At 43.1% G+C, this 21,248-nt stretch overlaps 1 protein-coding gene across 1 annotated transcript in view; it reads left to right on the top strand.

Moving 5' to 3' along the window:
• The window catches only part of rims2a (regulating synaptic membrane exocytosis 2a), a 749,410-nt gene that overhangs the window by 46,959 nt on the left and 681,203 nt on the right, over nucleotides 1–21,248 (top strand). Inside the window, exon 2 of the mRNA XM_068032308.1 lies at nucleotides 1,789–2,738. Within this exon, the coding sequence (XP_067888409.1) occupies nucleotides 1,789–2,738 (950 nt within the window). The remainder of the gene's footprint in view (nucleotides 1–1,788; nucleotides 2,739–21,248) is intronic.

Here is a 21,248-nt window from a genome sequence, read left to right as displayed (position 1 = left end):
GCCATCTGGACCAGATGACTTATCTACCCTAAGCATAGCCAACCTTCCCAGTACTTGTTCATTCTCAATTTTTACCCTATCCATTATTTATGCTTGCTCCGCTTCTACTAATATTTTGTCAGATTCCTCTTCCTTAGTGAACACCGATACAAAGAATTAAGTATTCTAGCCTTGTCCTGCGCTTCTAAGCATATATTACCCTCTTGATGCGATTATATAATTTGGAGCAAAAGTGACATCTTTAGTAGTGTATTTTGGTTAACTGCTATGTAGGCTTCTTAGCAGCATTCTGATGTCAGGACAGCAGAATTTCATGCCCCCCCCTTTATTTGTAAATCCAATGAGAAGAGAGTCCCTACTGGTTTCCACATTATTGGCTTTCAATTCCTCCACAGCAACAGCTAATTCTTGGTCTGTCACAGAGACAGCAGCAGCAACCCCATCTGATAAATGGCACTGAGTAGTGCTAGTGACTAAATTGAAATGACTTCCAAAGTTAACTAGGCTCCAACCACATCACAAAATGCTAGATAATTGACTACTTAGCTATTTGCAATGAAAAAGCACATTTTCTACATGACTTTTAAGCGATATATCAATGCTTAAATATACATCAGTATATTGGGTTAAAAACTGAATTTGTAGATTAAACAAAATATCCTGTGAGGTTTCTTTGGGATCCAGAAAATTCACCACTCATGATTGGAATGTGGATAGCCTACCTTATGTTACAAGGTCAAGGATACATGTTGCAATATTTGTGTTGTAGTTTCAATTGGTATTGCCCTTTTAATAACTGATGTTCTACATGGTATTTTAATAGCACAATTGTATAGGGTTCTGAGATTGTAAGTTGTGGCAGAATTTAATTGAAAGATGTTATAAATGGGAGATTTGTTTCAATCTGAATGTAAGATTCTGAGCAAAATAATCATTTCTGTGGTACAGAGGTAAATGCTAAAGATAATCCTGCATTTTACAGGCATAACGGCGAGTCAGTAATCAGCTAAGTACCATAATCCTCCTTGGAGGGTAAAATCTTACTTGACCTCCAGCTATATACAGCACATGATAACAGCATTAAACTGTAAAACTCCTCACTGCTCCTCCCAGCAGTCTCCACTGTAGGTCATCACATATCAAAGTTGGGTTGGTGGGTCTGATGTCCCACTTTCTTGTTTTGAGGCTGTGCAGATTCCGATTTACTAATGTGGTTGAAATCTTAATATATAGGGAGAATAATTCTGTGTTCAAAGCTCAGCAAGGCTGCGATTATTGGAAGCTTTTGAATGTAATTTTACTGAGCCTGGGGAGATTAAAGAAAAGTGCTTGCCGGTTTGGATTTGATGCATTATTCTGCACAGAATGCTGTCTATCTCCCAGATGTGCAATGGCAAATAGAAAGGTAAAGCCAGGTAGAATGTTTAGCAAAAATAGATTTTAAAAAAGGTCATAATCTTAAACTGTACGAATAAAGCAAGAGGGGGCTGTTCCATGGACTTTAATTACTTTGCTGTTCACTGCAGTGTTTTGTGATGAGTAGTTAAATGATTTGGCATTGAAGTGCTTTGATGCCATGTTTTGCTTCGCTCTCAGCTCAATTTAAGGTTAATGACAAAAATTCTATAATATTTTTCATTTGTTATCTCTACACAATAGCCTCATTAAAGCTTGACTGTCTTCACAATTTCTAGTACAGGAAAGCATTGATTAAAATGTTTTAATTTTTGCTCTTTATTGTTTTTTGAAAAATAACCCTGGTTGAATTTTTTGCTTATTTCCATCCAGGAAAAGGAGCCCATCAACATCCAGGGAACACAATCAAAAATACGACCAGAGGGACGAGAGAACAGATCCGTCACAGTATGCACTTTTGGAAAGTGCAATGCAAAGATCACCTACGGAATATGCAGACCGTGACAAGCGATCCCTGCGTGGGTCACGGGTTTATGATGACTCTGAACATATTGAGTACAGAGAAAGCAGGGACTCTGGTCGCAGAAGTCGAAGAAGGCCTCAAGAATTCCAAGATTTGGTAGATGAGGATATTGACTTACAAACCAGGGATGAATATGAAAGACAGAGGCGAGAGGAGGAGTACCAAACTCGTTATCGTAGTGATCCAAATTTGGCTCGTTATCCAGTCAAACCTCAACCATATGAGGAGCAAATGCGGATGCATGCTGAAGTATCTAGAGCACGTCATGAACGAAGACACAGTGATGCATCTTTGGCTTATACAGAGATGGATGATGCACAAGTCTCAATGCATAGAATGGAAAGGCAGTCAAGACAACGCTCTGCATGTGACCGTAGAGTTCCTGTGCAAAGTCAACGTTCTTACTCTATGGAAAGAACTCAAGACATGCAAGCGCCAAGTTCTAGTTGGCAAAGGACCCCAAATCACAGTCCACCGACACCTAGGCGAAGCCCAATCCCATTTGATAGGAGTGACATGCGTCGTTCAGATTCATTGCGGAAACAGCATCACTTGGATCCAAGTTCTGCTGTTAAGAAAACAAAACGGGAAAAGATGGAAACCATGCTACGAAATGATTCACTCAGCTCAGACCAGTCTGAATCGGTAAGGCCGCCACCACCAAAGCCACATAAAACAAAGAAAGGAGGTAAAATGCGCCAACTATCATTGAGTAGCTCAGAGGAAGAGCTTGCATCTACTCCAGAATATACCAGCTGTGATGATGTAGAGATTGAGAGTGAAAGTGTCAGTGAAAAAGGTAAGCATTAACGGACTTTATTACACTTTTTATTGGGTTAACTAATTAGCTAATTTTAATTAGGTTAACCTTGTGAATAGGTTGTCCAAAGTTCTCCATTAATTAAAATTAGTGGTATTTAGTTATTTAGATGAGGAAATTAGAGTTATTTATATAGCCTTAGGAAGGAAATGGAGGATTTGAAGAAGGAGCAGAAGACATTTACTAGAATCGTTCCCGGAAAGAGAGATTGCAGTTACGTGGATAGACTGGAGAAGCTGGGTTGTTCGCCTTCGAGCAGAGAAGGCTAAGAGGGGATTGAATTGCGGTGTTAAAAATCATGAAGACTTCAGATACAGTAAACAAAGAGAAACTGTTTCCAACGGCTGCAGGGTCGCTAACTAAAGGGAACAGATTTAGGGTGATTGGCAAAGAACCAGAGGCAATATGAGGAAAAACTTTTTTTGCACTGTGTGGTTAGGATTTGGAATGCTCTGCCTGATGTGGTGGTGGAAACAGATTCAGTAGGAGATTTCAAAAAGGAATAGGGATAAAACATTGCAGAGACATTGTGAAAGAGCTGGGGAGTAGGACTAACTGAATTGCCCTTTGAAGGACCCAGAATAGACTGAATGGGCTGAATGACCTCCTTCTGTGCTGTACTATTCTATGATTCTATACAGAAACTTGGGGAAGGTATCATAGTGTAGTTGGCACCAAATCCCAACAGATGTTCATGTTTCCAGTGAGGAAGGGAAAATTAGAGATGGAATTCTACTTTTAAAAAAAAAAGTAAAGATTCTGTTCATAAAATACATGCATTTTTTTTATTTTCAATTACAAAATTTAATGTGAGATAAACAGCCATTACTTACAAGTGCAGAGCTGATGAAAATGTCAAACTCATTTGGAAATTATTTCTTGGTTTTTGCATTACTGTCTATTCTCCCATATTATCTATAATTTCCATTTTGTTGTTGTTAAATAAATGTGTTATATAGTCTGTGAATTGTATAGAATGTAATGCAGCTCCATGACTTTATCCAACAAGTAGCTGACCCGTATAGATCAGGAAGATCCAGGTCCCATTACTAGTTTCCAGTGAATTAGCTGATCTCAGCATGGCTAAAAGTTGGGCCAATTGCTATCCAGCTGGAAGTACACTGGTGTCAGATGAGGGCAAGATCAGGTTTGGTTCTGATGCCTCACAATTTAATAGCCTGCCAACATGCACCGTCTAGACTCGCAAAGGAATAATGTCCATGTGAAGTACCATATCCCAGCAAGGACTGAGTTTTTCAGGAGAGGGAAGAGTAGGAAATGGCAGCATTTATAGCTAACTGGTTTATTATGAAAGTGCTTTTTCTACTATTTAAATAATTGCTTTCAGAATTAACCCAAAGGTAATTCTCATAATGAATGGAAAGCTTGTGGCCTAACTGGATAAACATAATACCTTTTTAAATGCCTGTGACAATCAGTACAGTAAAGCTCAGAAGAAATTTGTTGTCACATAAAGTTAGCTGAAATATAAAGAACCTGTCACTCCTGTATGCCTGGCTACAGAACACTAAGGCCATACAAAGATAAAGGCCACTCTAAAACATCAAGTCTGAGCATATTTTAGTATGTCTCAATATTTTGTTTTCAATGTGGGGAAATACTTTCAGTTTGTAACATACCCAGTATAGATGTTAAAATAAGCAATCCTGCATGCCTGCACCTCAGCTGTACTTGATTTGCTCTTTAAGTACAGTCCTATCTACTTAACTCAAATCTGGAAGAAAAACATAAAGAGCATCATTGTGCATGTGTTATTGTCACTTTGTTCTTTAGGATTGTAGTCTTTTCATGTTACATCATCCTTTGATAAGAGGCTGCCTCCAATTCCTGGGATTCTGGCTGCACTGTGTACCATCTACAAGATGCACTCCAGCAATTTGCCAAGGCTTCTTTGACAGCACCTCCCGAACCCACAACCTCTACCGCCGATAAGGGAAATGGCAACAGGCACATGGGAACATCGCCACCTACAAACTTCCCTCTGAGTCACATACCCATATCTAGTAAATATATTGTCGTTTCTTCATTGTCACTGGGCCAAAATCCTTACCTAATAACAGTGTGGTAATACCTTTACTACACTTACTTCAGCGGTTCAAGGGGGCAGCTCACTACCACCTTCTCAAGGGCAGTTAGAGAGGGGCAGTAAATGCTGGCTTTGCCAGCGATGTCCACATTCCATGAACGAATAAAAAAAAAAGTTCTGCAAAGCTCCAGCTACATTAGAGGATTGCATACCCCCCACCCCTGTCTGGAAGCATTGTTATTTCCTGTTTTGACAAACAGGTATTTTGGTTCACTATCTCTACCCAGTTGTTAAATAGAAGTTTCAGGGTGAAAGTGAAATGTCAACCATGAATCCCGAGTGTCTTTTCTTTTATTAAGAACTGCATTTGCAGTGAGAAAGTAAAGCCTTGAATGACTAACCACACCTAGATGTTCAGGGAAGAAAATCGAGATGCTTGAAAGAAGAGATGCAGTGGGATAGAGACAGAAACCTACAGCTTTGTTGCACTTATCTCAACAAAATTAGAATGTTTCCCAACATAGCAACATAAGTGAGTTGGACTGTATAATAGTGCAAGTGTTTGATCACACTATAATATCTTATTAAACAAGTGAAGGAATTGTATTTGTGTAGAAAGGCTCTCAAATTGGATTTATTGGCATCTGTAGCTTTATTTGTTAATTTGTAATATGGCTTCTCCAATAAGGATATTAGTGATTGTGGAGTTCAGTCTAATCACTACCAACTTTTCATAATCGGGACTTGTGTGTGTACATGTAAGTGTGTGTATATATACATATAGGTATGTATGGGAAGATGTATTAATTACCTTTTAACTTGAGATTGCCAACTTAAAAGTTTTACAGTAGGCCAATGAGTTCTGAGAACATTTTCCTATTCGTACCTTGAGCTTTGAGGTGTCCATGGTATACATAATAAAGTATATTTACCAATCCTAGAATCCCTGCATGGACCTGCATTTGAAGGAAGGGTGTTGGCTGTAGATAGTGCTACAGCATTGTAGCACGAATACTCTAACCCATGCTCCCTTCAGATCAATAAATTTACTCAATTATCATCTTTTGATGAAAAATGCATGTCAGTGTCCTTGTTAGAAAAGCAGCAAGCGGGTAAATTATCTGCTAGTGACCAACCTACTCCTTAACTTTTCTAAATAACCTAAAATCACAATGTTCCCTAATGGAGTCGCACAAAAGGGAGTGGGCAATTTGTTTTCAAACATTAAATGACATAAGACAACACCTCAAATACAAGCAGGATGTACGTGCCAGTGACTTTGATGGATCTTGTTGGCAATTAAATGTTACAATCTGTAACTATGTATGGGTCCTCTGACAATAAGCCTCATTGTGGTTTCTACTGTTGGGGTAGATCAACCAAGAATAACTGGTTTGTTCCTCTCAAGTGTTACTTACAGATGCTGTAAAATTCAGCATCGATAGAACCAAATATCTTTGCCAAGATGTTCACAGAATCAGTTAGCAACCTGACTTTAAACTGCTTTTGATGAAAAGATCTGTTTGATTTTTTAAAAAGAATCAGATATTAAAATGTCATGCTTACTATATACAGTGGTTGTGTAAAACCCTCCTATTCTGAGATCATTTATTACCCTACGACTAAATGTAATGACTGATCACTTTAATTGAAGTGATCAATATGTAATTAAATAAATTAGTGAATAACCACATCAGTTGACCATATATATAGATGATAAATATAAGTTATAAAATGGAAACAGGCTATTCAGTCTAACCAGTCTATGTTGGCAGTTACGCTGCACTTTTGTAAGAAATTTAAATACTCTCAAAGCTTTCATGTACATTTATATGTATGTGAAAAATATGTTTTGTATTTCTGAACCCAATATCCAAAGAATCACAGCCACGTTTCTATTGAATTTGATGCATTTGCAATGCTGACCTCTCCGAGTTAATAGTATTGCTCATTCATTTCACTGAGACTTAATTGCTGCAACAAATACACAAAATCCTTCCATCTTCATTCTTTTGGAAGGCATGTCTGAAGACTAAAGTGGGTCAAATAATAGCATTCTGCAAATTTTGGAGAAAGCTTGGAAGTTCTAAGGTCTGTCAAAGGTAAAAACACTGAGAAAATCTTGAATAGTTCCAGTACACTTACATTTTTATTTTGTAGAACTTCTTTGAAAATGAATAGTGCAAACTTTAAATTTTGTCCTCTCGCTGCTAAAATGATCTAATTTATTCTCAATGTAGAAGGGTTTTGTCAGCAGGAAGATGAAAATACTGGCTGAGGTTAACCTATATTGATGAAGCCTTCCTCCTTTTCCACCTCAGACAGGACAGCAGTTCTTTATGAAAGCTTATCACATTTTGGGATTTTGACTTGTATAATATGGGAGATTTTTAGAGTCATAGAGTTTTACAGCACAGAAACAGGCCCTTCGGCCCAAAGCACCTGCACCAACCATCAAGCACCCATCCAAAACTGATCCCATTTCCCCACACTTTTTAATTATGATGTTACTATTAAGTTCAATTTAGCTCACAAGTGAGGGATTAAAGCCACAGAACAGCAAAATTATGGACATACAAATTAGAAGCGATTACAGGGTTTGTCCAGAATGGTGTTACTTGCATACCACATCAGTTTGAGACAATGAGATTGATTGCAGACAGGAAATTGGGTGCTTGCATCAGCTCATCTGCTGTAAACATCATCCATGCCTGTGTTAACTCCAGACTTGATTATTCCAATGCACTCCTGGCCGAACTTCCACGTTCTATCCTCCGTAAACTTGAGGTCATACAAAACTCTGCTTCCCACGTCCTAACTCTTGGAAAATCCCATTAACCCATCATCCCTGTGCTCACTGACCTACATTGGCTCCCGGTTAAGCAACGCCTTGATTTTAAAATTCCCATTCTTGTTTTCAAGTTGCTCTGTGGCCTTACCATTCCCTATTTCTGTAATCTCCTCCAGCTCCACAACATTCTGAGATACTGCGCTTCTCTAATTCTGGCCTTTTGAGCACCTCAATTTTAGTGCTGTACTATTGTGCCCGTGCCTTCAACTGCCTCAGCCCTTAACTCTGAAATTTGCTCGCTAAACCTCTCCACCTCATTTCCTCCTTTAAGACTCTTCCTAAAACCAACCTCTTTGACTAAGTTTTTGGTCATCTGCCCTAGTATCTACTTATGTGGCTCGGTTTTATTTTATAATGCCCCTGTGAAGTGCCTGAGGACATTTTGTTACTTTAAAGTGCTAAAGAAGTGCAAGTTGTTATTAATGTTGGAATGGCTTTCTTCACATAAACTCAGCGTGAGATAGATACCAAGGAAGCTCATACCTGGAGAGTGATAGCAAGTTTGAGTGCCCGTTTAACTGGCCAATCACTGGCTGCAGAGAGTTGGGGACAGTGACTTTGGTTTCTTATCTGCTTGGCAGAAGCTGACAGGAAGTCTGAAGAAAGCTGGAGTGGGGGTCACAGACAAAATGTGAGAATGCCCTTAAGTTTAGCAGTGACTAGTTTCAGAAAATTGCTTAGTCTGGAAAGTGAATTTAGCCCACTAACAAGGATAATGTGGCATACTTTGCTTTTTCAAATATTATGGCTGGGATTTTGTTGAGCTCCCAACGTCAGGCACTGTGGCGGTGGGGGGGTCAGAAGTTTGCAGTGGCAGCAGCCTGCCACAGAGCCTGACGCCGGGATTGCCGGGCCCGATATTCCCGGCAGCGGTGAGGCTCCAAGGCGCTCTCCCCCGCCCCAAACACACCCCGGTGACGGGACCCAACTTTAAATCTTTAAATAAAGGAAATTAATAAATTTAAATACCATTCACCGCAATCTTACTGGCTGTCCAGGATCTTCCACCTGACAGCCGGCATTCAAGCGCCTTCACTTTCCCTTCCAGGGAAAGCTGGCACCAGCTAAGGGGGGGATGGGGAGAGCTTAGGATTTTTCATGAAGGGGGGAGGGGGGAGACAGGGTCAACTCTGCATTTCAAGTGTGGAGGGGGGGGGGTGGGGGAAGGAGTGACCTCTGCACTTTGTGCAGTTGGGCGCAGGGTGGGATGGGCAAGAAGTCAAATCTTCAATGTAAGTGTTTTGAGGGGGGAATGGGTGACCATTTATTTTCATTTTATTGTGGGGGGGGGGTGAGAACGGGTCAGAAATGTATTTATAGTGTAGTGGAGGGGGGTGCGTGAACAGGGTTCATCTGTGCAGGTCTAGCAGCCCTTTAAAAATGGCGCCAGTGCCTACACAGAGGCAGCTGATACTGTGCACGGCGTCACAGAATCTGCCCCGCCACGTGATTGTGTGGGGGGGGGGGGGCCAGACCGCCCTGCATATTTAAATGAGCCACCGTGTGCTACATTGTGGCAGCGCGCAGCCCGTACATGTGGGCCGCCATTTTTTCATTCCAGCCCTATGAATGAAGCAAGTTGATTTATGCTTATTTTAAAAGTTCTATTTGTTCGCACATACATCTATAATGAATTAGAGCATTGGCTTATACTTGGTCTTAGCTCACTCAAGGGTTCTTATACTTGGTCTTAGCTCACTCAAGGGTTCATTGGGCACATGCAAGATGGCAAGACATAGTTCAGACAAAGAGGAAATTCACTGTTAGAATCCCAAGGCCGTTCTGTCATATGACAAATTATTGGACAGTACTCTTGTTTGTAGAAAACACAGGATCTGTTTATGGGACAGATCAATGACATTGAGTTAAAAGACTATCTAATACAGACTCAAAATTTATAATAACACTGTTGGCAAAGAAACAAGTTTTTCTTCAAAAAGCAGTTTATGGTCAGGCAGACAGCAGTGATTTGCACATAAACAATTGTTTTGCTCCACAAACTTACCAAACCGTGTGAAAACTTGAACAGATGCCAGATGCTTGGTTCTTAAACTACACACTATGGATGGAATTTAATGGGCCCCTGGGACATGGGCTAGGAGGCAAGGAGACCCATAGAATTGCAATGGAAGGCCCATTGCCTTCCTGTTGCACTGCAATTAAGTCGGGGGCAGGAAAAGCCGAAGACGGCCTTCCCGCCCAGAGGCTAGTTGAGGCCCTTAAGTGGCCAATCACTAGCCGCTTAAGGGCCTCTTCCTGCCGCCGTTGGAATTAAACCAGTGGTGGGGAGTGGGCCTCTGCCACGTGGTTTGGTCACCCAGTGAAATAAGACAGCCTCTCTGCAGTCTTGGGCGTGGGGGAGGGCACCTCCTCCGTGGGAAATCTGTGGCCCACTGAGGGCCACCGGCGGCAAAGGCCATCGTTCCTTTAACAGCCCACCCCCCTGCCCTCAATACCCACCCTCTTCCCCCCCACCTTGCCGGAGTCTGCTGGACTGGACCTGGTGACCCCACCTCACTTACCTTGGGTCCGGAGCTCCATCGCTGCTTCTGGTCCCAGGCCTGGTGTAGTACCAGCAGTGGTCACCACTCCCAGGACGCTGCCGATGCTACTGAGTTGTCAACCTTCTGATTGGCCACCAGTTCTTGGAGGCAGGATCCCCATCCTTAAATGGTTGGGGAATCTGGTGCCAGGCAGTTAATTGCTCAAGTGCCGCTGAATTTCTCCGGGGCGGCGGGGGGGGGTGGTGCTCTGAAGTCTGAGTTGGAGTTTCTGTCATTTTCTCGGCCCGGTGCCAAGATCCCTGCCGGCTTGATTAAATTCACTCTTATCTTTTCGGTGGGGGTAGGGGACACAGTATTGCTTTGGGTAGAGTTTTTTTTCCTCCAGCACGGTCTCCACTGTTGTGCCACTGATATTCAGAATTGCATCAAAGGCACAAAAAAGTTTAGGTCTTTATCTTTCAGAAATGTCACAAGTCCACCCCAGCTGGTGGGTTTGCAATTACCAAACAGATATATTTGTAGTGACAATTGAGAACAAAATTAATGGGTTAGTTGGGTTTTAAATTTAAATATGAAACTGGAGGACTTCCGAAGTGGACAGTTTTTATTTGAAGAGGAAATTGAATAATATTTTCCTCTCTATCCCCACAACAAAAAAAAGACAGCACCACTTTTCTGGGAATCCCTGAAGTAAGCCTTCATGGTGTATAGATTAGTATTGCTTCGTTGGGTCAATACCGATGAGGTTAAGCACTTGCATGCCGTGGAGGGAATAGATTACTACAACAGACATTTTGATTTTAAAAATCATAGGTATGATACTTAGTGCCCATCAAGGTAAGTAAAATTCTCCCTTCAAAATTCTCTTCATGACCAGTTGATATGTAACAAGTTAAGGTAATTAACAGTGTTCAGAACAGTAATAGGTGATGTCACAAGTTAATGTGATAAAGAATCTATAGAAAGTTCATCTTAAAAGGCATATCATCTATGTTTTGAGATTAGTTTAGAGTCGTATATGCTAAACGTAACAAATTCTGCATTTTGTAATCAGGTGCTCCAGACCGTAATTCATTTTAGATTTAGATTTAGAGATACAGCATTTTTTGGGAGCCGAGGTATTGGCTTGGAATAACAAGTTGAATGATGTGACCTAGATATTAATTTGACAAGCTTTTGTAACCTTACTGCTGAATTAGCACTGTGGAATAAATTCTTTGAGACAGCTAGGAGTCGTGCAGGAAGCGGGCAGTCAGAAAATCAGCTATTTCTGCTACAAAAGTGAGACCACGCAGATCTCCTTACCATTGTAAAACTGTAAATCTTTCTGGAATTCCTGACAGCAGGCAAGGGACTGCAGATTGTCTGCTGAGTTGAAATGATTGCATTGGGTTCCTGAGCCGAACCTGCTCAAGCATTCTTCTTAAGAACATAGGAACAGGAGTAGGTCATTCAGCATGTCAAGCCTGCTCCGCCATGGCTGATCATCTACCTGTACACCACTTGCCCATGTTATCCCCATAGGTGCAACAACATCTGAGATGTTTTACCGTCATTTGCATTTATAGACCTCTTCACGTGTACTTCAATGTACCAGAACAGGCCTGTCTTCACCACTTCTATTTCAGAAAGCAGGCTGTCATACATTTTGCACCATCTGCTGCAGGATGACCTACATATAATACCTGAACCAGGGACGGCACTTCCTTTCTGTGGCCATGTCCATCCAAGCCACCCCAAGTACATTGGCCACATCAGGCTATCATTCTGTGTTTCTGCAAGCTTATCTACTTTTTCAGGCTTTACAGAGACCTAATGTGGAGGACGCCTATAGGTAAGTTTTTTTTTTTAAACCTACTTTAATGTGGAGCCAGGAGGAGCAGGAGCAAGGCGAAATTGGTCAGGGCTTGACTGACAAACCCAATTGCCACTCACAGTGAATTGCAGTTAAGTTGAGAAATGGGAACCAATTTAAAATGGTCCTTTGGTCTCTCTGTTCAGGCTCTGCATCGCATGGATCACGCCCAGTTTTGGATGACAATGAATTTAGTTTCAAAAGTCTTTCAAAACAATTTACACTCCCAATCAGTGGAAACCCTGCAAAAATGACATAGTGTCTGTTAAGGCCATTTTGCCAGAGTTTCTGCTAAAGTTAAGACATGAGTTTGGGAGACTCTTGGATTTTGATTAATTGACGTGGATTTCAATCAATCCATGCATTGCCACATTAATTGGACCACAATTACATTTGCTTTTAGAACATAGAACAGTACAGTACAGTACAGGCCCTTCGGCCCACGATGTTGTGCCAAACCTTTAGCCTACTCTAAGATCAAACTAACTACCTACCCTTCATTCTACTATCATCCATGTACCTATCCATGAGTCGCTTAAATGTCCCTAATGTATCTGCTTCTACTACCACCGCTGGCAGCGCATTCCACGCACCCACCACTCTCTGTGTAAAGAACCTACCTCTGACATCTCCCCGAAACCTTCCTCCAATCACCTTAAAATTATGCCCCCTGGTGATAGCCCTTTCCACCCTGGGAAAAAGTCTCTGACTATCCACTCTATCTATGCCTCTCATCATCTTGTACACCTCTATCAAGTCACCTCTCATCCTTCTTCGCTCCAATGAGAAAAGCCCTAGCTCCCTCAATCCTTCTTCGTAGGACATGCCCTCCAGTCCAGGCAGCATCCTGGTAAATCTCCTCTGCACCCTCTCTAAAGCTTCCACATCCTTCCTATAATGAGGCGACCAGAACTGAACACAATATTCCAAGTGTGGTCGAACCAGGGCCTTATAGAGCTGCAGCATAACCTCGCGGCTCTTAAACTCAATCCCCCTGTTAATGAAAGGCAACACACCATACGCCTTCTTAACAACCCTATCAACTTGGGTGGCAACTTTGAGCGATCTATGGACATGGACCCCAAGATCCCTCTGTTCCTCCACACTACCAAGAATCCTGTCTTTAAGCCTGTATTCCGCATTCAAATTTGACCTTCCAAAATGACCTTCACACTTTTCCAGGTTGAACTCCATCTGTCACTTCTCAGCCCAACTCTGCATCCTGTCAATGTCCCGTTGCAACCTACAACAGCCTTCCACACTATCCACAACTCCAGCAACCTTCGTGTCATCGGCAAACTTGCTAACCCAGCCTTCCACTTCCTCATCCAAGTCATTTATAAAAATCACAAAGAGCAGAGGTCCCAGAACAGATCCTTGTGGAACACCACTGGTCACCGAGCTCCATGCTGAATACTTTCCATCTACTACCACCTATGGGCCAGCCAATTTTGTATCCAGACAGCCAACTTTCCCTGAATCCCATGCCTCCTTTCTTTCTGAATGAGCCTACCATGGGGAACCTTATCAAACGCCTTGCTAAAATCCATATACACCACATCCACTGCTCTTCCTTCATCAATGTGTTTTGTCACATCTTCAAAGAATTCGATAAGGCTTGTGCGGCATGACCTGCCCCTCACAAAGCCATGCTGACTGTCTCTCATCAAACCATGCTTTTCCAAATAATCATAAATCCTGTCTCTCAGAATCCTCTCCAATAATTTGCCCACTACTGATGTAAGACTGACTGGTCTATAATTCCCAGGGTTATCCCTATTCCCTTTTTTGAACAAGGGAACAACATTTGCCACCCTCCAATCATCCGGTGCTACTCCAGTGGACAGTGAAGATGCAAAGATCATCGCCAAAGGCGCAGCAATCTCTTCCCTCACTTCCCGTAATATCCTTGGGTATATCCCGTCTGGCCCCGGGGACTTATCTGTCCTCATATCATTCAAAATTTCCAGCACATCCTCCCTCTTAACCTCAACCTGTTCGAGCATATCAGCCTGTTCCATGCTGTCCTCACAAACGACCAGGTCCCTCTCACTAGTGAATACTGAAGCAAAGTATTCATTTAGGACCTCCCCGACCTCCTCCGACTCCAGGCACAAGTTCCCTCCACTATCCCTGATCGGCCCTACCCTCACTCTGGCCATCCTCTTGTTCCTCACATAAGTGTAGAACGCCTTGGGATTTTCCTTAATCCTACCCGCCAAGACTTTTTTATGTCCCCTTCTAGCTCTCCTAAGTCCATTCTTCAGTTCCTTCCTGGCTACCTTGTAACCCTCTAGAGCCCTGTCTGATCCTTGCTTCCTCAACTTTAAGTAAGCTTCCTTCTTCCTCTTGACTAGCTGTTCCACATCTCTTGTCAACCAAGGTTCCTTCACCCTACCATCCCTTCCCTGCCTCATTGGGACAAACCTATTCAGCAGTCGCAGCAAGTGCTCCCTAAACAACCTCCACATTTCTGTCGTGCATTTCCCTGAGAACATCTGTTCCCAATTTATGCTCCCCAGTTCCTGCCTAATAGCATTGTAATTTCCCCTCCCCCAATTAAATATTTTCCCATCCCATCTGCTCCTCTCCATGACTATAGTAAAGGTCAGGGAGTTGTGATCACTATCACAGAAATGCTCTCCCACTGAGAAATCTGCCACCTGGCCTGGTTCGTTGCCAAGCACCAAGTCCAACATAGTCTCCCCTCTAGTCGGCCTATTTACATATTGAGTCAGGAAACCTTCCTGGACACACCTGACAAAAACTGCTCCATCCAAACTATTTGCACTAAGGAGGTTCCAATCAATATTAGGGAAGTTGAAGTCACCCATGACAACAACCCTGTTACTTCTGCACCTTTCCAAAATCTGCCTCCCAATCTGTTCCTCCATGTCTCTGTTGCTATTGGGGGGTCTATAGAAAACTCCCAATCAAGTGACTGCTCCTTTCCTGTTTCTGACTTCCACCCATAATGACTCAGTAGACAAACCCTCCTCGACGACCTCCCTTTCTGCAGCTGTGATACTATCCCTGATTAGCAATGCCACTCCCCCACCTCTTTTACCTCCCTCCCTATTCCTTTTGAAACATCTAAACCCCGGAACATCCAACATCCATTCCTTGCCCCTGTGATATCCACATCTCCGTAATGGCCACAACATCGTAGCTCCAAGTACTGATCCATGCTCTAAGTTCATCACCCTTATTCCTGACACTTCTTGCGTTAAAATAGACACACTTCAACCCATCATACTGGCTACAACTTTGCCCTGTCAACTGTCTAACCTTCCTCACAGACTCTCTGCACTCGGTATCTGCCTGTTCAACAGCTACCCCATCCACTGATCCGTGGCTCCGGTTCCCATGTCTCCCATATTTCCCACTACCCCCACACAAAAACACTCAGGTACTTGCAATTCATTTTGTTGCATGGTGTTATGTCTTGACACAACTGGGACAAGTCTCCAGCATTTCTCCAGAATTTAATTATCCTTAGCCATCAACTGAGAATTTTCCTTTGAAGTGGATTCCTAATGTTTTGCTACATTTTCAAATCATTGTTATCCCAGATTTGCTGGAGTAGTTGAGTTTAATTTTCATAAAAGTACCAGCTGAGATTACTGAAGACTAATTACATGTTAAATGCAACTTCTTTCCCTTCCGTAGCAAATGACCTGAATCCTTCAGAGCCACAAAACTGTTAGATTAATAGATAATTTTTATAGTGATTAATATGGGATGGAAAGCACTCACATGAAAGCTTTATTAAAGGACCATTTTTGTCTGGTAAATTTATATGTCAAAACACTAAAGAGGTTTGTAAGCAAAAAGAGAGTATGACTTTGGCACGATGGCATTATCCTATCACCACGGATTGCATTTGTCACTAATATGCATATATTCTACTTTCTGTAGGCTTTAGTGAAAACTTTAACTTGTATATTGTGAAATGTTATAAAATGCTGCAATACAGTCCAAACATTCTACTGTCAGACATTGTGTACCGGACCAGAACACAGCAACACGAGTCAGCAATTCAGGCCCTCAAGCTTGCTCCGCTATTCAATTAGATCATGGCCGATCTACATCTCAACTCTATTTATCCACCTTAGCTCCACATCCCTTGATACCCTTACCTGAAGAAAATAATAAAAGCTGGCTATTTACTGACTGTTTCACCACAGTGGCATTTTCCAACTTCCCATTGAGGCAATAACACTCCTTTGAGTTACAGAATCATAAAGGAGGTGGATTTTTCCCTGACCCATTTCTGCGCCCTCAATATTAAAATATGTATAGAAATAAAACTACATTGTTGTGCAGAGCAAAAGTTAGGTTGGTAGATGTCACTAATTTAACTTATTGCTAGATTTAATTAATTTTGAAAGCAAGCCTTTCAGAGTTGGAGAAAAACAATTTTTATTAGGATGCAATTTTTAAAAGTAGATAGCAATAGAAACAAACTTGGAAAAGCCCCTTGTGAGAAAGCATTGATTATACATATGCTTACTGTAATTGCAAATAATGCATAATCTATAATAATCAGTTTTTGTCTAGCCAAACTGTTTTGATTGGTCAATTTAGGGGGTGTGTCCATTGGTGGGTTTATTTGGTGGGCGGTGCCTGGCACACAGAAAGGCAGGTGGGCTGTTATTGTTTTCGGCACCATTTTCACCTGGGACAGAGGCGAATACTGGAAATGAAATCCAAATTGTCAAAATGTTTCAGGGAAGTGGTTGCTAACTGAAATTTTTAAAACTCCTCACAGTAGTTTGTGGAACATTCCTCTGCTCAAAACAGTTGCCACTTTATCTCACACAACTGAACCAGATATTTAATTCTATGTGCGGTGCTTTGGGACATTTGAAAGACACAAGAGAGTGCTGAATAGATGCAAATCTTCTTTGTCTTTAGGGAGAGTCTTTGATGTATTCGACACCACTTATTATTCAAAAGCTATTCTTTGCACTAAAAACGATGATTCACTAGATTTGAATGAAAAGCTTTTAGAAAAGCTGCCTGGTCAATTAAAAGAATACAGTTGACTGTATAGAGAAAGATAATGATAACAGTGTGTAACTTCCAGAGTTTCTACACAGTCTAACTCCAGTGAGCATGTCATCTCACAAGCTTAGACTTATAATGTTGGGACAAAACTTGAATCCTAAACAAGGGGCTGAATTTTCAGCCCCCCCACCCCTGAAGCCAGGAATGGAGGCACGGGGTCCCGAAAATGCTGGTGACAGCTGGTATGTCAGTTTCAGGATGCTGTGCCCGACGCTGACAATGCTCACCAGGGGAGGACTCAGGGCTCTGGCTGTCCACCCCATTGAGACAAATTAGATTAGTTTATAAGCTCGTTCAAAACTTGTTAACGTTGAAGGGTGGAATCTAAAAGGGGGTGCATGGTTTTCAGGAGATCTGTTGCAGATCTGCTGAAGGCTGGCGGGTACAGAGGGGGAGCCAGTCATGGCTGCCCCAGGGCATCATCCCGGCCCCATAAGAGGGTCAGCAGGGCAGAATGGGACTCTCCCTTTGGTAAGGAGGTATCTTTGGTGCTGCATAGGTGGCAGGGAGAGTGGGAACTCAGCACTTGGACATTGAATGGGGTCTTCTCCCCCTGGCATTGTAGGGGAAGAAAAGCAGGGGGCAAGGCTGCAAAGGACAATTGGGCGGCCACCTGTCCAAAAGAGAGGCTGCAGCTGGCAATGGGGCACAACTGTCAGATTTGGGCTCAGTGGCAATGGGGGCAACACCCTTCACAGGAAAAACAGAATCTTGAGCTACAGGAGGGCACAGGAGAGGAAAGAAGCAGGAAGGCAACGGAGGCTGTACCCTCAACACAGCTCTGTCTTCGGCGGTAGCTCCTAACTGGAGAAGACAGGCAGATGGTCACAGACATCTGTGACCTCGTCGCTGAAGACCTCGCACCTTGCTGCACTCGTCACCATGCCCTGCCAGTAGCCATCAAAGTCACTGTGGCCTTGAACGTCTTCACTTCTGTCTCCTTCCAAGGATCAGCTGCAGACCTTAGTGGCATCTCACAAAGGGCAGCATATTGGAGGTCACTGATGTCCTCTTTGCCAGAGCTGGACAGTACATTCATCTCACGACAGACCTGGCCTCATAGGCACACTGCAGGCTTCCGCCAAAAGCGGAACATTTTTACAAAATGCTGAACTAAATGTGGAGCCAGGAGGTGCATAAAAGCTTTGTGGTATTGATAACTGCTGCCAGCCATCTCCCTCCCTCCTGATCCCTTCCCTCTACCTCTTGATTGCTTACCCACTCTCCCTTCTGATTGGTTCCACCCTACCATTTACAGGACCTACCTGAAGGCTGCTACCGGTGATGCCGCTGGACCAAAATTAAAATCCACCTTGCTGGTGACTCCCCCGCATGACCCCTCCCGCCCTGACCAACCTGTGGCCTGGGTCCAACACCGCACCTAGATCTCAGGTGGGTGCTCCACCAGCAGCAGCCATTGCCTCTGCAGTGGCACTGCTCAGTTAGAGAGCTATTGGCCTCTGTTTTCAGAGGGCAGGACTTCCGTCACTGGGGTCCTTGATCCCATGAAGGCCCACCGCTGTCCAGTTAAGTGCCTAATTGGCACTTAATTCAGCGAGCGTCCCACAGAAGAGGCGACGTGACATTTTCAGCGTCGCTTTTGCCGGATGTCGAGACTCCCATCGCTCAGATAAAATCTCGGCCATAAAATTGGATGAAGAGCATCATTGTACCACTGCTGAAAGATACCATAATGGTTGTTTACCTGACTCAACAATAATAAATGCTTGCACAGTAGATTTAATGAAGTCCTTGCCGCCTTAAAATTAGTTCAGGTACAACATTATTCCCCATCAAACGTTAAGTGGCAGAATGTCTCCAGAGATTATCCCGTTGTTGCACAGAAGTATGCATCACCCCATTTGTAATTATTTTTTAAACTTGTTTTCTTAGTAGTGTTCCAGCTTTTCTCATTGTCAGTAACCAGACTGTTGATTGATGTGTTGAATTATTTATTTTCCTTCTAGCATTCTGGGTGGGAAGCTGTCACTGGTGTTCAAGAAGAGTGGCGGTTGGTTTAACAAGTGCATGGTGATAGCTATCAACTCACCAAGAATGTTTCTTAGTAATGTGACAGTGTGACTAACAACAGAAAGAAGACAGTTTGGAATCTGGCTCTACCTTCATTATGGCACCATCTCTGCAGATTATAGTTGCTTCACATAGTTTACACAGTTGAAATCCTCTTTATTGACCACAAGTTTAACTGGATTAATCATAGCAACACACTGGCGACAAGAGCAGGCTAATGGCTTAGTACTCTTCAACGAGTGTCCCACCTCCAGACCCCTCAAAGCCTCCCCACCATCTACTAACCTCAGGTCATGAGTGAGGGAATACTCACCACTTGTTTGAATGAGTTCAGCTGCAACAGCAATTGAGGTTTAACACCATCCAGGACAGAGCAGGTCAATTGATTGCCACCATTGCCATTGGTTTAATTATCCACCCATTCCAGCACTGCACACTATGGGTGGAATTTAATGGGCCGCCGTGGAGAAGGGGGATTAGAATTGTGACAGAAGGTGGAGGCAGAGAGCCTGTTTCTTCCTGTCGCACCATGATGAAGTCGGGGGCAGGAAAGACCGAAGACAGCCTTCCCGCACATTGACCAATTGCGACCCTTAAGTGGCCAACCTCTTCCTGCCGCTGCTGGAATTAAACCAGATGCGGGGCAGGGGGTGCCTCTGCCATGTGGGGAGGTTGCCCAGTAAAACAAAGTGGCCTCCATGCAAGCTTCAGAGGGGTTGCCTCATCCGTGGGCAATCTGTGGTTCACAGAGGGTCTCTGGCAGCAAAGACCACACCTCTGGTAAAACCCCCCTGCCCTCAATGCCCACTCTCTCCCCACACCTTGCCAGGGCCGGCTGGATTGGCCCTGGTGACCACACTCCACTCACATTTTGTTCTGGTCTCCAGTCCTGGGCCTGGTTCCAGGCCTCCTGTAGTACGCAACCAGCCAGTGCTTGCAAAACCCAAAACACAGTATCCAACATTAGATGTGATTCCACGATTGGGTAACATTTGTTAAATAATCCACAGTTCTAAGAACACTGAACACTGACTATCAGCATGGCTAGCAGTGTTGCGCATTTGCGCCTACTGGAAGCTATATATATTAATACACAGGGCCCTGTTCTTTAGTCATAGAGTTATACAGCACAGAAACAGACCCTTTGGCCCATCGTGTCCATGCCGGCCATCAAGCACCTATCTATTCACATCCCATTTTCTAGCACTTGGCTCGTAGCCTTGTATGCTATGGCGTTTCAAGTGCTCATCTAAATACTACTTAAATGTTGTGAGGGTTCCTGCTCTACCACCCCTTCAGGCAGTGTGTTCCAGATTCTAACCATCCTCTGGGTGAAAACATTTTTCCTCGGCTCCCCTCAAAACCTCTGCCCCTTACTTTAAATCTATGCCGCCTAGTTATTGACACCTCCGTTAAGGGAAAAAGTTTCTTATCTACCCTATCAATGCCCCTCATAATTTTGTATACCTCTATCAGGTCTCCCCTCAGCCTTCCCAGTTTTAGGTTAACCAGTCTCTCTTCAAAGCTGAAATGCTCCAGCCCAGGCAACATCCTGGTAAATCTCCTCTGCACCCTGTCCAATACAATCACATCCTTCCTATAGTGTGGCAACCAGAACTGTACACAATACTCCAGCTGTGGCCTAACTAGTGTTTTATGCAGCTCCATGCTCTTATATTCTATGCCTCGGCTAACAAAGGCAAGTATCCCATATGCCTTCCTAACTATCTTATCTGCTGCGCAGCTGCCTTCAGTGACCTATGGACAAATATGCCAAGGTCCCTCTGGCCCTCTGTACTTCCTAGGGTCCTACCACCCATTGTATATTCCCTTGCCTTGTTAATCCTCCCAAAATGTATCACCTCACACTGATCAGGATTAAATTCCATTTGCCACTGCTCTGCCCATCTTACCAGCCCATCTATATCGTCCTGTAATCTAAGGCTTTCCTCCTCACTATTTACGAAACCACCAATTTTTGTGTCAGACAGAAAAAACATGTACACACTTTGTGCCTGTTTCAGCTAAACAAAATAAGTGACAGCCATTTGCTGGTTCATTCCTCAGGGCAATGCCTTGACCAGAGTCAAGCTGCCTGGTTTAAATTTCAGTCAAAGCTTGGCAGTTATCT

Source organism: Heterodontus francisci, chromosome 5 (genome assembly GCF_036365525.1).
Source record: "Heterodontus francisci isolate sHetFra1 chromosome 5, sHetFra1.hap1, whole genome shotgun sequence".
NCBI lineage: Eukaryota > Metazoa > Chordata > Chondrichthyes > Heterodontiformes > Heterodontidae > Heterodontus > Heterodontus francisci.
This window is presented reverse-complemented; position numbering and strand designations above follow the sequence as displayed.